This window comes from Mastomys coucha, unplaced genomic scaffold (assembly GCF_008632895.1).
Source record: "Mastomys coucha isolate ucsf_1 unplaced genomic scaffold, UCSF_Mcou_1 pScaffold16, whole genome shotgun sequence".
In the NCBI taxonomy this organism is placed as follows: Eukaryota; Metazoa; Chordata; class Mammalia; order Rodentia; family Muridae; genus Mastomys; species Mastomys coucha.
In genome coordinates, this window is record NW_022196898.1 from 102702549 (window position 1) to 102716099 (window position 13551).

Genomic DNA, 13551 nt, shown 5'->3' on the forward strand with positions numbered 1-13551 from the left:
TTTTACAGATTATTTGTTAGTATCTCAACTGAGTCCTGTGTGAGAAAGGATTTTCTTCTTCAACAGCTTCTATCCTGTTGACCAGGGGCTTATAGTTATATATTGTAAGGATGTGGAAAAATTGGAACTAAGCGAAGTGGCAGATATTCTAGAAAATTCCATGCCAGAGTTGGTATACAGGAGAAAGAGCTCAGAAGAGGGTGTGGTAGTTAGGAAGCATTGCTGAGTAAAAATCTCACATGGTGGTATGAGGTATGAAATGACTCCAAGATAAGTGACAGTAATATTGCAAGTTTTAGGTGCTAGGAAAAAGATAAACTATAATTTCTTTAAAGCTTATTTCTGGTTATTGGATTCTCCCATAAGAATGGAGGAGCACCATTATCTGTCACATTGAGTGAAACTCCACAAACTCTTTGCTCTTGCCACACTGCTGTTTATCTGTTGGCTCATGGCTCGTTGGTTTTTTGCACACTGCTGTTTGCTTGTTGGTTCATTGCTCGTTGGTTTTTTTCACACTGCTGTTTGTCTGTTGGCTCATTGCTCGTTGGTTTTTTGCACACTGCTGTTTGCTTGTTGGCTCATTGCTCATTGGTTTTTTGCACACTGCTGTTTGTCTGTTGGCTCATTGCTCATTGGTTTTTTGCACACTGCTGTTTGCTTGTTGGCTCATTGCTCATTGGTTTTTTGCACACTGCTGTTTGTTTGTTGGTTCATTGCTCGTTGGTTTTTTGCACACTGCTGTTTGTCTGTTGGTTCATTGCTCATTGGTTTTTTGCACACTGCTGTTTGTTTGTGGCTCATTGCTCGTTGGTTGTTTGATTTGTTGTTATTTGGATCACTTCTCATGGCATGCTTAACAAAAGGTTTGGATATGTTCTGACTTTCAGGGCCGTTCACAGCTCCAAGGAAATATTGTAAATGAAGTCCTTCCTAGGGACCAGATTTTCAAGGAAAGTTTAGTAAGTAAGCATTGTGATAAATGGTTGATATAGTGTGCATAGACTGCTGAGTGGAGTCTGGGGGCAGAGAGAGCTTCTCATAAGACTGTGACACAAGTTTTTCTAAGGAGAAAGTATTTTTAGTGAATGCTTGAAGCATAGGAAGCTAGCCATGCACAGTTCTGGAAATAGAGCCCTGTGCACAATGCCCTGGGCCATGTAATAGCTTGTTTTGTTTGGGATGTGTTTATGAGGCCGAATGAAATCCAGTGTGGCAGGCGTTCACTGAACCACAGCCAGAGATGAGATGAGTTTGTTGATATGGTCACAGGTTATACTTTTCAGAGTTTGTGTAGTTCACAGCAAAAAGTTCTAAACCAAAACAGCCATCAGGGCGTTTAAAGCCACAAAGAAATGTATTTTGATCATTATAAATGTATCTTGTTAATGACAATACAAGGGTTTGGTTTGGACTGGAAAGGGATGATTCTAGATTTAGGCTCAAACGAGGACAGCAGGAATACACAGACATATTTATAGTGTATCGAAGAGCAAAGAGTGCAAAGATTTGGCACAGGGTTTTAGGGAAAGGTTAGTATGGAAATTTTAAGCTTTGTTTGAACTTTAGAATTCCATTACAAAATGAGTATTGAGAAGACTTGAAACCTGAATTACTCTGTTACCTTTTCTTTGCCTGGAATTGCACAGACCTGAGTTACCCAGGGTGTGCTGTCACTATATGTTAGTCTGTAGAGTGCATAGTTGGTAGACACCACTTGATGCTCTAGGATATCTGTAGTCATGTGAAACTATGTTTCCAGGATCTGATGGAGTGCTTCGGAAGGGAAAAGAATGTTAGAACAATTCCCTCATTCTAGATGAGATTCTAGCATACTTTCCATGTACTCAAGTGATTTAATGTAATTTAATGATAGTGACTTAACTTAATTTTCCCAACTGCAATATAACATCCTCTATACAGCTAGCCCAATGACTCTAGTCTGTTAATAGTACTGTTAACCAGTCTGTTAACAACAATCAAATTTTCTGGTTGTTGTTAAGTGTGGTTGTTCCTTTGCCTATCACATCAGGAAATGGGATAAACAGGATTTTATATTTTCATTCAAAGCTTGCATATAAGTATTGATAAACACTGGGGTGAAAGCAAAATAACTCATAGCATTAGAACAGACCCTTGATGATATTGTCCCACTAATCATTACTCTTACCCACTTAGGAGCTCAGCTACTTAGATCTCTACGTAATTATACTGTCTTTCCACAAACAGCCAGAGACATTATCAAACATTGCCTTCACATCTAAGCCTAAGTTAACTCTGATTCTGTTAAATGAATGTATTTCTGATTTATTTAATTTAACATCAGCTAATAATGTTCCCTGGCCAAATAGCCATAAATATTTTCTAAAGTCATCATGTGCAAGTACCTGATACACAATAGTGTGGATAATAGAGATTTTACTTTGTGTTTGTAAAAAAAAAATCTCAATTATATATGCCAGGTATTTTGGTAAGTTTTCTTCTCCATGAGCTCAATGATCAGTGTATGGGTGGCTTACATCCATTCTTTCTCTTCTCACATGTAACAAAGCCATTTTTGCTTTTGACAACACTAGTTTAGTTATTAGATATTTGATTATTTCATGATCTTCCTACAGATTTATCTCAGTGTAATACATGAGCTTTTCTGCATGCATTTTTGTCTTGTAAACACCAGGAAAGTCACAGTGATTTTAAATGATGAGAGACAAGTGAATACATAAAGGAGGATGAATTGGATAATTTAGTATATATTTATTATGTGACTTTATATATGTTGCCTATATATTAGGCATGTCCTACTTAACTATACTTCCTTTATTTGACTTTTATATGTATATATACATATATGTGTGAAAACCCAATATAATTTACAATTTGGACTATATTTCTAATGTCTGACAAATATAATTTTTGTTTTCTTATTTTTTGGGTAATAGGATTGAATAAGTACAGTAAAACAAGATTGCTAGGAAACTCATTTTCTAATGGAGAGGATAAAGTATAATCTCTAGAAGAAAAAGTGGGCCATATATGTTTCAAATGGAATTTAAATGATCTCTGTTATTCTTTGGCAATATTATATGTGCCTATTTTGCGTAAGGACAGTTTCCATCCCTATTGCCCTCTTTTATTGCCTTAGGACAGTTTGCACGCCCTGTTGCCATCTTTTATTGCCTTAGGACAGTTTGCACGCCCTGTTGCCATCTTTGCCTCCCGTCCTCTAATGAAGCTCTATTTCCTCTCAACCAGTCCTCACTAAGATTAATGATTGTTCCTTGAATGAGCCTGAGTGCAGCCTATTTAATGAAGCTTAGGCAGATTGTCAGTGGCGGCAACAGCAGCACCCATCATCACCTGTGCAGAGTCTGTCAGCAAGGGTTTGGGCCTCACCAGCCCTCATCTTCATGCATGTGATGTGGCCAACCTTCTACAGGTATTGGACAAGGTTGTTCATGAGTTCAATGACTTTTTCATGTTCAAAATATCCTCCCTAACATCTGGCTCTTCTGTTTCTAGTAGCCCTCATCCATGATGCTCCCTGAGTCTTGAATAGGGTAACATAGATGCTCTGTTTATGGTTCAGTACTCAACAGTGTTTTATTACACACAGTTTGACCAGTTTTGAATTGTAAAAGTTAGGCCATTGTATGCCAGCTCTTGCTCTGAGTAATGACATGGTGATCTTTATGTTTGTTAAAAGCTTTAGCTACAATTTCTGGGCAGATTCTGAGCTATGCTAACCTGACAATGCTGGCCTGGCCTACTTCCCAGCCACGTGCCTCATTACCTGCTATCTTAGGCCTGGCCTTTTTCTTCATCCATGTCCTGATGGCAACTGCTTGGTTATCTTCTGAGAATCCCCTCCACCAAACCCCTGCCCAAAAGTCCTACTTTTTCCTTTCTTTCCAGCTATTGTCTGTCCAGCTCCTTATTTGTAATCAAAAAGTGGTAGAGAACAACGTTTTACAAAGTAAGGCCAGAAGATGCTTCATAATAATAATACCAAGTCTGGACTGCAACTAGATCTCTGAGAACAGAAATCAGCATTTGAACACATAGTGCACAAAACCATCCTCCAGGAGTGAATCTCTCCATTAGTCATACCTCATTGAAAAAAAGGAGCTTCTCTGACCGAAGCTGGAAATAGAACTGGTCTCTTAGACAGAAATATTAAGAAGGCAGATTGAAAAAAAAAGAATATAAAAGAAAAAAAAACTTTGTAAATAATGATTGCTATTATTTCTCTTTATCACTAAGCAACAGTAAGTAGTGTCCTGGGCCTATGATCCCCTAGCACTGGTGGCCTCTACTTAGTGTGATTTCTAGCATGCAGTCAGTTGTACATATGGTAATGTGATAAAAGAGAATATTAATATGGAACACTAGAAGGAAGATGATTTATAGAAGCATTTGTATTTACAATTGGCCATCATGGATTTAATTGAAAAGTAGCAGTCTACATAATTTTGGTCTAATTTTTTCAATTGAACTGGATTTAAGTCACAATAGAAGCATCTTTATTTAAAACCACACCACATTTTGCTACTATGCTTTGATGTCATGACTAAGAAGGTATATGCTTGTCAATCTTAGGAAACAGAAAGTCCATGAGATGAAAATGCCCTATTTATCTGTATTTCTAGCAAAAAATATAGTGATTTTCATCATACAAGTAGTGAAAATAAATGGTCTTAGAATTGTTAAGACAAAGATTCTTCACTGAAGGGAACTGGAGGAGAATGTGCAGGGCACCAGCCGGCTGAGCAGAGAAGATGCCAGGGCATTGTCACTGCTGGAGACAACTAGATGCACTATGTCACTAAATCAGAGAAGATCACATGGGAGTATTTCCTTGAACTCACTTCAGAGTAGGGGGAAATTCTGATCCCCCCACTTCTACCCACAGGATTATAGGCATGCTCTACCACACCCAACTGAGAAAAAGATTTAAGTACCAATGCCTGTATTGCCTGGATTGGAATGAATTTTCTGATTGGAATTAGAAAACTAAATATTGGGGGGAGGGGCAATGTCAAGGTCGGGCAGAAGTATAATGGGTTTTCCACTCCAAAGTTTATCAGAAACTTAACTGACTTACTCTTTAGATGAAGGTAGAACTATTCATCCAAACAGGGAATGAGTCCTGAGTGATCTGGGGTAAAGACAGTGCTTTATTCTATCGAGTAAAGGTATTTACGAAGCTTTTCACAGGAAAAGAACACGGCTGATATCTGTTTTGAGTATTAAATGATTGCAACACTCTGTAAAGTGCATGAAAAATGGCAGATTATAAGTACTATGCAAGTTTTCCATAACAAACCTAAAAATCATGACTCAGGGGTATCTGAAGATGAATCCACAGACCTTCAGAATATAGTGTATCTTATCAGAGAAGGTATGATGTTCTGATAATTGATAATATAATATATGCTTGAGCACATATGATGGCTCAGTAGGTTAAAAAAAAGATGTTGGCCAGTGAGCATGACAACTTGAGTTTGATTCCTGTGACCAATATGGTGGAAGAGAAAACCAACTCATTATCTATGACTTTTATATGTGTCCCGTGGTATACATGCACATACACACACACACACACACACACACACACACACACACAAAATAATGAATAAATAAATATAACAATTTTTATAAAACAGTGTTTCTTCACATATTAATGATCCACTAATATGTTGTTGTTGTTTTTTACCAGTATGCCAAATTTGTTCTAGCCATGCCTCTCCCCTAGCCCCGGATTTTTTCCTCTGGCTTCAGTCCTTATATGTTCCTCTGAATAAGTGGAAAGCCAATGAGATCTTAATGGAAGTTTCTAAAATAACCTTTGTGGATATTAATATAAAAAAACTGTCTGTACCCTCTCATCATTTTCTGATCTCCAACTTTGTGAGATGAATGTGGATACCATATTCCATAATGGAAGCCATGCAGATAGAGTGATATCAGTGATAAGGGCTTTTCCCTGATTCTGGGTCCTAGGTGGCCTTCTGAAATCTCTAATTGGACTGCATGGTCTGTGAAGAGAAGAAGCTAATGTAGTATTGTCAGCACCTCACTAATTAGGGCACAGTCTACACCTGCTCCCCAGGAAGCTCCTTTCTCATCAGTGCCGCATTGTGCTCCCACACATACTAAAAAGGCTTTCATTTATTCTAACTCCATTCCAAGGTCCTTTCTTATATTGAGACCTATTTTCTTATCTTTGACATCTTAATTGTTTTGTAAGGTAATGTTGTGTCCATCCCTTTCTTTCACTGAAACTTCCTCAGGCTTTTTGACAAAACATATTGCATCTGTTATTTATGGTTAGGGCCTTTTCTTTCCTCTGCCTTTATGGAATTACCCCAGGGTATCCTTGATTGTTGCCACCATGGATTGTTGTTACCACTGACTGTTCCTACCACTAACTACACCTATCACTGAATGTTCCTATCACTGACTAGTCCTACCATTAACTGTTCCTTTCACTCACTGTTCCTGCCACTGACTATACCTATCACTGAATGTTTCTATCACTGACAAGTCCTACCACTGACTGTTCCTATCAATGATTGTTCCTAGCACTTACTGTTCCTACTGCTAACTGTTCCTACTGCTGACTGTTGCTTTCACTAACTCTTTCTACCACTGAGTGTTCCTACCACTGACTGTTGCTATCACTGACTGTTCTGATCACTGACTGTACCTACCACTGACTATTCCTATAACTGACTGTTCCTACCTCTGACTGTCCTTACCACTGATGGTTCCTTTCACTGAGTGTTCTAGCACTGACTGTTCCTACCTTTCATGGTTCCAACCACTGACTGATGCTCTCACTGTCTCTATCACTGACTTGCTGTCACTCACTGTTCTTACAGCTGACTGTTGCCATCACTGACTGTTCTGTTCACTGACTGTACCTGCCACTGACTGTTGCTATCACTGACTGTTCTGATCACTGACTACTGTACCTATCACTGACATTTCTTACTTCTGATTGTTTTTAGCATTGACTGTTAATAGAACTGAATTGTGTCTAGCACTGACTGTTCCTATCACTAACTGTTCCTCCCTCTGACTGTTGTCACTGAATGTTGCTATTACTGAAACTATCACTATCTGTTCCTACTACTTACTGTGCCTAGCACTGACTGTTGCTGTCACTGACTATTGCTATTACTGACCGTTTCTGTCACTGTCTCTTGCTACCACAGACTGGTCTTATCACTGACTGTTCTTATCAGGCTGCATAACAAAGCAATAAACAAGGGAGCTTTTAAAGTCTTTCTTAATGTTAGTTTTCTTAGAGAGTTTTAAAAATAAAAGTCATAATACCACACTACACATGAGAAAACTCCTTGAAACCCTGAAACATTTGATATTACTGATTTGGTCAGTTTTTATTATCAACTTGACATGATTTAGAGTCAGCTTGGAAGATTTTCATGGAGATTTTATAGATCAGCTTCGCCTGTGTGTGTGTGTATTTGGGTTATCCTGACTGGCTAAATTAGGAAGACAAACCCACCATAGGTGGTGCCATTCCACAGGAAGAGGATTCTGAGATGTAATACAAATGGAGAAAGTTAACTCAGCATGTCATTTGTGCATTAATTCCATGCAGTTTGCCCTGACTATAACGAGCTGCTTCCAGTACCTGCTGCCTTGACTTCCCCCAATTGGTGGACTGTAACATGGAGTTGAGAGATGAACTCTTTATTATATTCTGTTTCATTTGTCAATGTGTTTTATCATAGCAACAAGAAACAAGACCCACCAATGCCTTTATTTGTCTTCACAGATGAGATATTCTACTGCTGACTTTAAATATTCTACTGAGTACAGAAAACACATTTCCTCTCTTTCATATGAATTGAAAACAAAATATATTGATGGAAAATCAAAACAACCAAGACATCACATTCAGAAAGGTTTGTATGTTTTGATATGAGTGAAAAAAACCAAATCAACAACAACAAATCAAGCACACTGATTTGAAACTATAAATCCTGGACTCTAAAATGCACATTGAGGTTTGAGTAATTTTCCACTATATTATCTCAGTAATTCTCGTTCTTTACAATATTTCATTGTAATATATTCATATTTAACATATGCTGTGATACTTATCCTTTACAATATTATCTTGGTGATTCTTCCAGCAGTTTGATTACTATAAAAGACTGTTTTAACCATCCCATTGTTTGTGTTTATGTATGTGTGGGTTGTTGTAGAAAGCTTTTAAATTTTATCATAATTTTTATATTGACAATTTTTTATTAATTATTTTATTTATTTACATTCCACATGTTGCCACCCCTCCTTTGTGTTCTCCATCCCCAGAATTCTTCACTGCATTTCTTTTCCTATTTGCCTCTGAGAAGATGCTCCCCTATCATTCCCCTTCCCTGGGGTATCAAGTCGCTACAGGATTAGGCACATCCTCTCCTACTGACTTAGCCAAGGCAGTTCTCTGCTACATAGGTGCCAGGGACCACAGAGCAGCACATGTATGCTTTTTGGTTGGTGGCTTAGTCTCTGAGAGCTCCCAGGGGTCTGGGTTATACATTCTTATGCCTGTAGGGTGACTATTCTCTTTAGATCCTTAAATCTTTCCCCTAATTCAACCACAGGGATCCCTGACCTCAGTTCAGTGATTGTATCTCCATCTGTCCCACACAGCTGCTGGTGGAGCTTGTCAGAGGATAATCATGCCATGCTCCTGTCTGCAATCACAACATAGCATCAGTAATACTGTAAGGGCTTGGTACCCACACATGGTATGGATCCCAAGTTGGGCTGGTCACTGGATAGCCATTCTGAGTCATGTAAGGTTAAATCTCAGGGGTTTTTGTATTTTTTTTTATTTGCATTTCTCTGATAAATAAGGATGTTGAATATTTCTTCAAATACTTCTTGGCCGTAGTGGTAGATCTGTCCAATCTAGGCTAGTAGCTTGTATACTAATTAATTGAGTTGTGAATTTATTGATTGGGTAAATTGGGTTAAAAATTTACTGCAACACTTCTAATCCATGAGCATGGGAAACATTTCCATCTTCTGACATTTCCTTCTTGAATTTGCATTCCAAATTGTTTCTAGGAACATTTGTACTTGAATCTTGTCTTTCTACTCTGGCAAAATGGTCAAGTTGATAAAGAGCTTTTTGCTTTTTGCATTTTCTTTGACTGTTGAGTCAATGCTTTCTATGGTATCTTCTATATCTGAGATTCTCTCTTCCATCTCTCATATTCTGTTGGTGATACTTGCATCTGTAGCTTCTGATCTATTTCCTGGGTTTTTCTTCTTAGGTTTGCTTCCATTTGTGAATTCTTTATTGTTTCTATTTCAATCTTTAGGTCTTGGACCGTTTTGTTCAACTCCTTCATCTGTTTGATTGTATTTTCACGTATTTCTTTAAGGGACTCATTTGTTTCCTCCTTAAGGGCTTCTACCTGTTTGCCTGTATTTTTTTTTGTATTTCTTTAAGGGAGTTATTTATATCCTTCTTAAAGACCTCTAACATCTTCATGAGATGGTATTTTAGGTCAGAGTCTTGCTCTTCTGGTGTGTTAGGTATCCAGGATTTGCTGTGGTAGGAGAACTGGGTTCTGATGGTACCAAATTAAGTTGTCTTTGTTATGTTCTTGTGTTTGCCTTTTCCCATATCGTTTTCTCTGGTGTTAACTGGTTTGTGTGTCTCAGACTGGAACAGACCTCCTTTGAGACTTAGGTAAGGGCAGGCCTTCTAGGCATGTTGTAGAGTTTGGGGGACAGGCATGCCACTTTTCCAAGGGTTCAGATAGAGGTGCAGAATGGAAGGGGTTGTTGTGACAATTTTTAATTCAGTCGCAAGTTTAGTTTCCCTGGGTTTGTAAGCTTTCTGTTGTTTCTGATATTCAGCTTTAATTCATTTTGGTCCCGTGGGATTCAGGGTTTATTTCAGTTTTCTTATATGTGTTGAGACTTGCTTTGTGCCTGAGTATCTCTTCAATTTTAGAAAATGTTCCATCCTTGAGGTTCTGAGCTGAAAGTTTATTCTATTGTCTTTGGTGAAACGTTCTGTAAATATCTGTAAGGTCCATCTGCTTTATAATGTCCAGCAAGTTAATAATGAAGTATTTGTCAACATTTCATTGAAATGTTGAAAATAATGCCTATACACATCACACTGAAATATGTTCTTTTGGAGAACATATGTTTGAAGATTAATTTTGACTGTCAGTATTATTGGAACTGTAATTCTGCAGAAGACAAGCCACTGGATTTTTTAAATCAGATTATTTGAAGTGGGAAGACAGCCTTCTGAAATGAATCTTTGAGTTTTTTCTTCTGTGTATCTTTACTGTGATTGACAAGTTTATCTCCACTGTTGCTGCAATGTGTATAATTTATATTAGTACTTGCCCCCATTCATACTTCCAATGTAGATTCAAGACCAACAGTTCCCCCAGGAGTCCTCCAGGTCTTCAATGCTAGACTGGTGCTGCTGAGGCAAGTAGCCTGACAGACTGAGGAACTACTCACTAGTGTTTTCTGCCTTTCTAATATGAGACAATTATTGTTGTTCTACACAGACAATAAGACAACATAATTACTCCCCTGTTAATTTATATTCATTCCATAAGTTCTGTTCCTCTATTGAACACTGACAAACTTACTTTGTATGGTACTTGGAAAGAAATTTACATTTTACATTGGTGTATTACATAAAACACTACACACACATATAATATATAATATATAATAAATATATAATATATAATATATAATATATAATATATAATAATATATAATATATAATATACATGGGAATATATATGGGAATACACTCACAGAGAGAGACATATATGTACATACAATTTTTCCAGATGAAAGAAATTCCAACATTTTAAATAAGATGTGATTTCATTATATTATTTTGTGTGATACTTTTGGTTTGTGCATGTGAGACACTGGGAACTGAATACAAGGTCTTGTTTCTTGTATATATTCTATCTGCCACTGAGTTGTGTCTTCATTCTATCAGTTTGTGTGCATAAATAATATGTATTCAGGTAAAGCCTTCAAAATGTTGATCTCTTATTTTATATTGAAATTTTTAAAAAATTTTAAACAATTTTTAATTTTCCTTATAAAAATACATATATGCATAACTTTGATAAGAATAAATTTAACTTATTATTTATCTGGTAACTAAGCTAAGAACCCTGATGAAGAGAAGTAGTAATTGCATATAAAGGAAAATATGAAACAATTCTCAATACTTGCCTCTTCTCTGTAGTATATCCAATTTAAGCTTATTCCAGAGTAGCTTACAAATACGTGAGACTCAGACTATGATTATTTTATTTGGCTTTGAAAATCACTGGGGGTATAACACCTAATCAATCCTTCTAATTGCTAGCCTGGCTACCTCCCTAACAGTGTACCCCAGATACTTGCTGTTTCTCCTGGCCATGTGCTCATTGTCCATCTCCCCTCATGGTGGCTGCCTCTTTCCTCTTGTTCTTCCTCCTCCTCTTCAAGTCTCTCTTCCCCAACCAGGTCACTCCAAACCCACTTACCTCTAATCCCTCCAGTAATGGGTTATAGCCAAGTTTACTTAACCAATAGTGTTAAATCAAGGAACAAGGTGCAGTGCTTCAGCAAACTGGTTGTTTTTGTGGGAATACTATAAAATATGAAGTGAGCACCTCCTTCCACACATCTCTTGGTCCTGTAATTAGGATGTGCTTTGTGTCAGTTCATGTAGACCATTGAATGTACTGAATATACTAGTTAGTTTAGTATATGTCAGACTCAAGTGCCACTGAATTTTGTTGTAAATAGTATCTAAGATGCTTGTACTTACAAAGTAATTATGTACTAATGAATATCTGCAACTAGCTTTCTTACCTTAGATTCATGCTTTTGATACCTTTAATTTTAATGTTTCCTAACCAAATAATTTGTATTTCTTTTTGAAAATGATATGCCATTATGTTAAAATTTGCAGGTAATATTGTATTTCATTGTAGCTGAAAAACAAATTTCATATTTCATTCAAATTAATGTTATACTAAACAATGCATGTTGTAGTCTCTTAACAAGAGTATTTTTACTATTAGAAGTTAGATGCTAGGACCATGTCTTTGTGCTGAAAGGGCACACCCAGATGAAATTATAGAGCCTAAAGTGTCTGGAATGCCAGTACCCTTCAGTACCTCATAAGAACTGGGGATGGGTGAGACTTCCATCATTCCTGAGCACTATGTGCTTGCCCGAGGCAACTGTAAAGAATCCAAACTCTGGTAGGAAGGGCCAGATGTGCATAAATGCTTTTTCTGAGAACATTGTCTATTCAGAGCGTCAGTTCATAAGGTTAATTGTTTGGAGGTCATCTTGACAAAGTACCTGTGATTGCAATAGTCCCGTCTCCCATTATTTTCCTCCACAACATACTCTGTCTTCTTGCACATCTTAGATTCTGAAATGAAGACTTTAAGCATTTTTTTTCCATTTTTGCCTCCACCCATTTTCCTCCAAATACATTTATCATACCTTCCTAATTTCAGCCTGCTTGTCTTCATGTGATTTTAATAGTCCCTTTTCCTTACTTGTTTGCATGAATGATGAATACTAGAATCTAAAATAATATGAATTAAGCTACTTCAAGTGAACAAGTAGAGGGCATGTACACATAACACTAAATTTTTTCTTTGCAAATTAACACTAAAACAATGCTGTATTTTGTATTATTTTACTTCTATATAATAATTCAAGTTTATTTGTTATTACATTACTGGCAACAACAAAGAAGAGTAGAATCACATAGAAATCAAATTGGCTATGTTTGGAATTATTTTGTAACTAAGCAACATTGCCACATAGCTCATATTGCTAACCTCATGCAAAGTTAGATGAAAATTATGTGAGCAATCTCTCCATTTGACTATGAGCAAAGTGGAGCTCATCACTTTAGAGTGAAAAACAATAATGGAGATTATTCTATTGGCTTCTTTGTAAAGTTCAAAGGACAGAAGGACATGTGTTCCACTTAAATAGCTATGAATGCCTCCTGACTCATGTGGGTTCTTAAATATAGACCAGCTCCATTGTACTGACTATTTCAGTTTTTGGGTTTGTCTGTAATGGGACGTGGTATGAATCATTCTGGTAAATAGAGACATTAGCATGACATACAAACTCTGAGATACAAGTCACAGCTGTAGAGACAGTTGATACAAATAAACAAGCGGCTGCCACTAGCTCGAAAGAGGGCGATCATGTGTTTTGAATGTCAAATATTTTCCTGTAATACATGAAATGCCAACTATTTTTAAGCTGCAAGGAAGAAGTAAGAAAAATAAGTTTGTTGCTAGACTGTATTGACTATTCACCCTATAGAGAAAAGACCAGCAAGGAGAGTCTGTAGCTTGAAAGGTAAAGTGTGAGGATGGATAGTTCAAGGCCTTATATGCTGGGGAAAGGTATTTCCTATCGCTTAAGTGTTAAAGCATTGTCTAATAAGTCGTCTACACCAAGCACAGCTAGAAAGAATGCCAA

General features: G+C 37.1%; 1 protein-coding gene across 2 annotated transcripts in view; it reads left to right on the forward strand.

Annotated features, from left to right (window-relative positions):
• The window catches only part of Lrriq3 (leucine rich repeats and IQ motif containing 3), a 92680-nt gene that overhangs the window by 55566 nt on the left and 23563 nt on the right, over positions 1-13551 (forward strand). For both annotated transcript variants that reach the window (XM_031375951.1, XM_031375952.1), the window contains one exon: positions 7805-7934. In XM_031375951.1, the coding sequence (XP_031231811.1) occupies positions 7805-7934 (130 nt within the window). The remainder of the gene's footprint in view (positions 1-7804; positions 7935-13551) is intronic.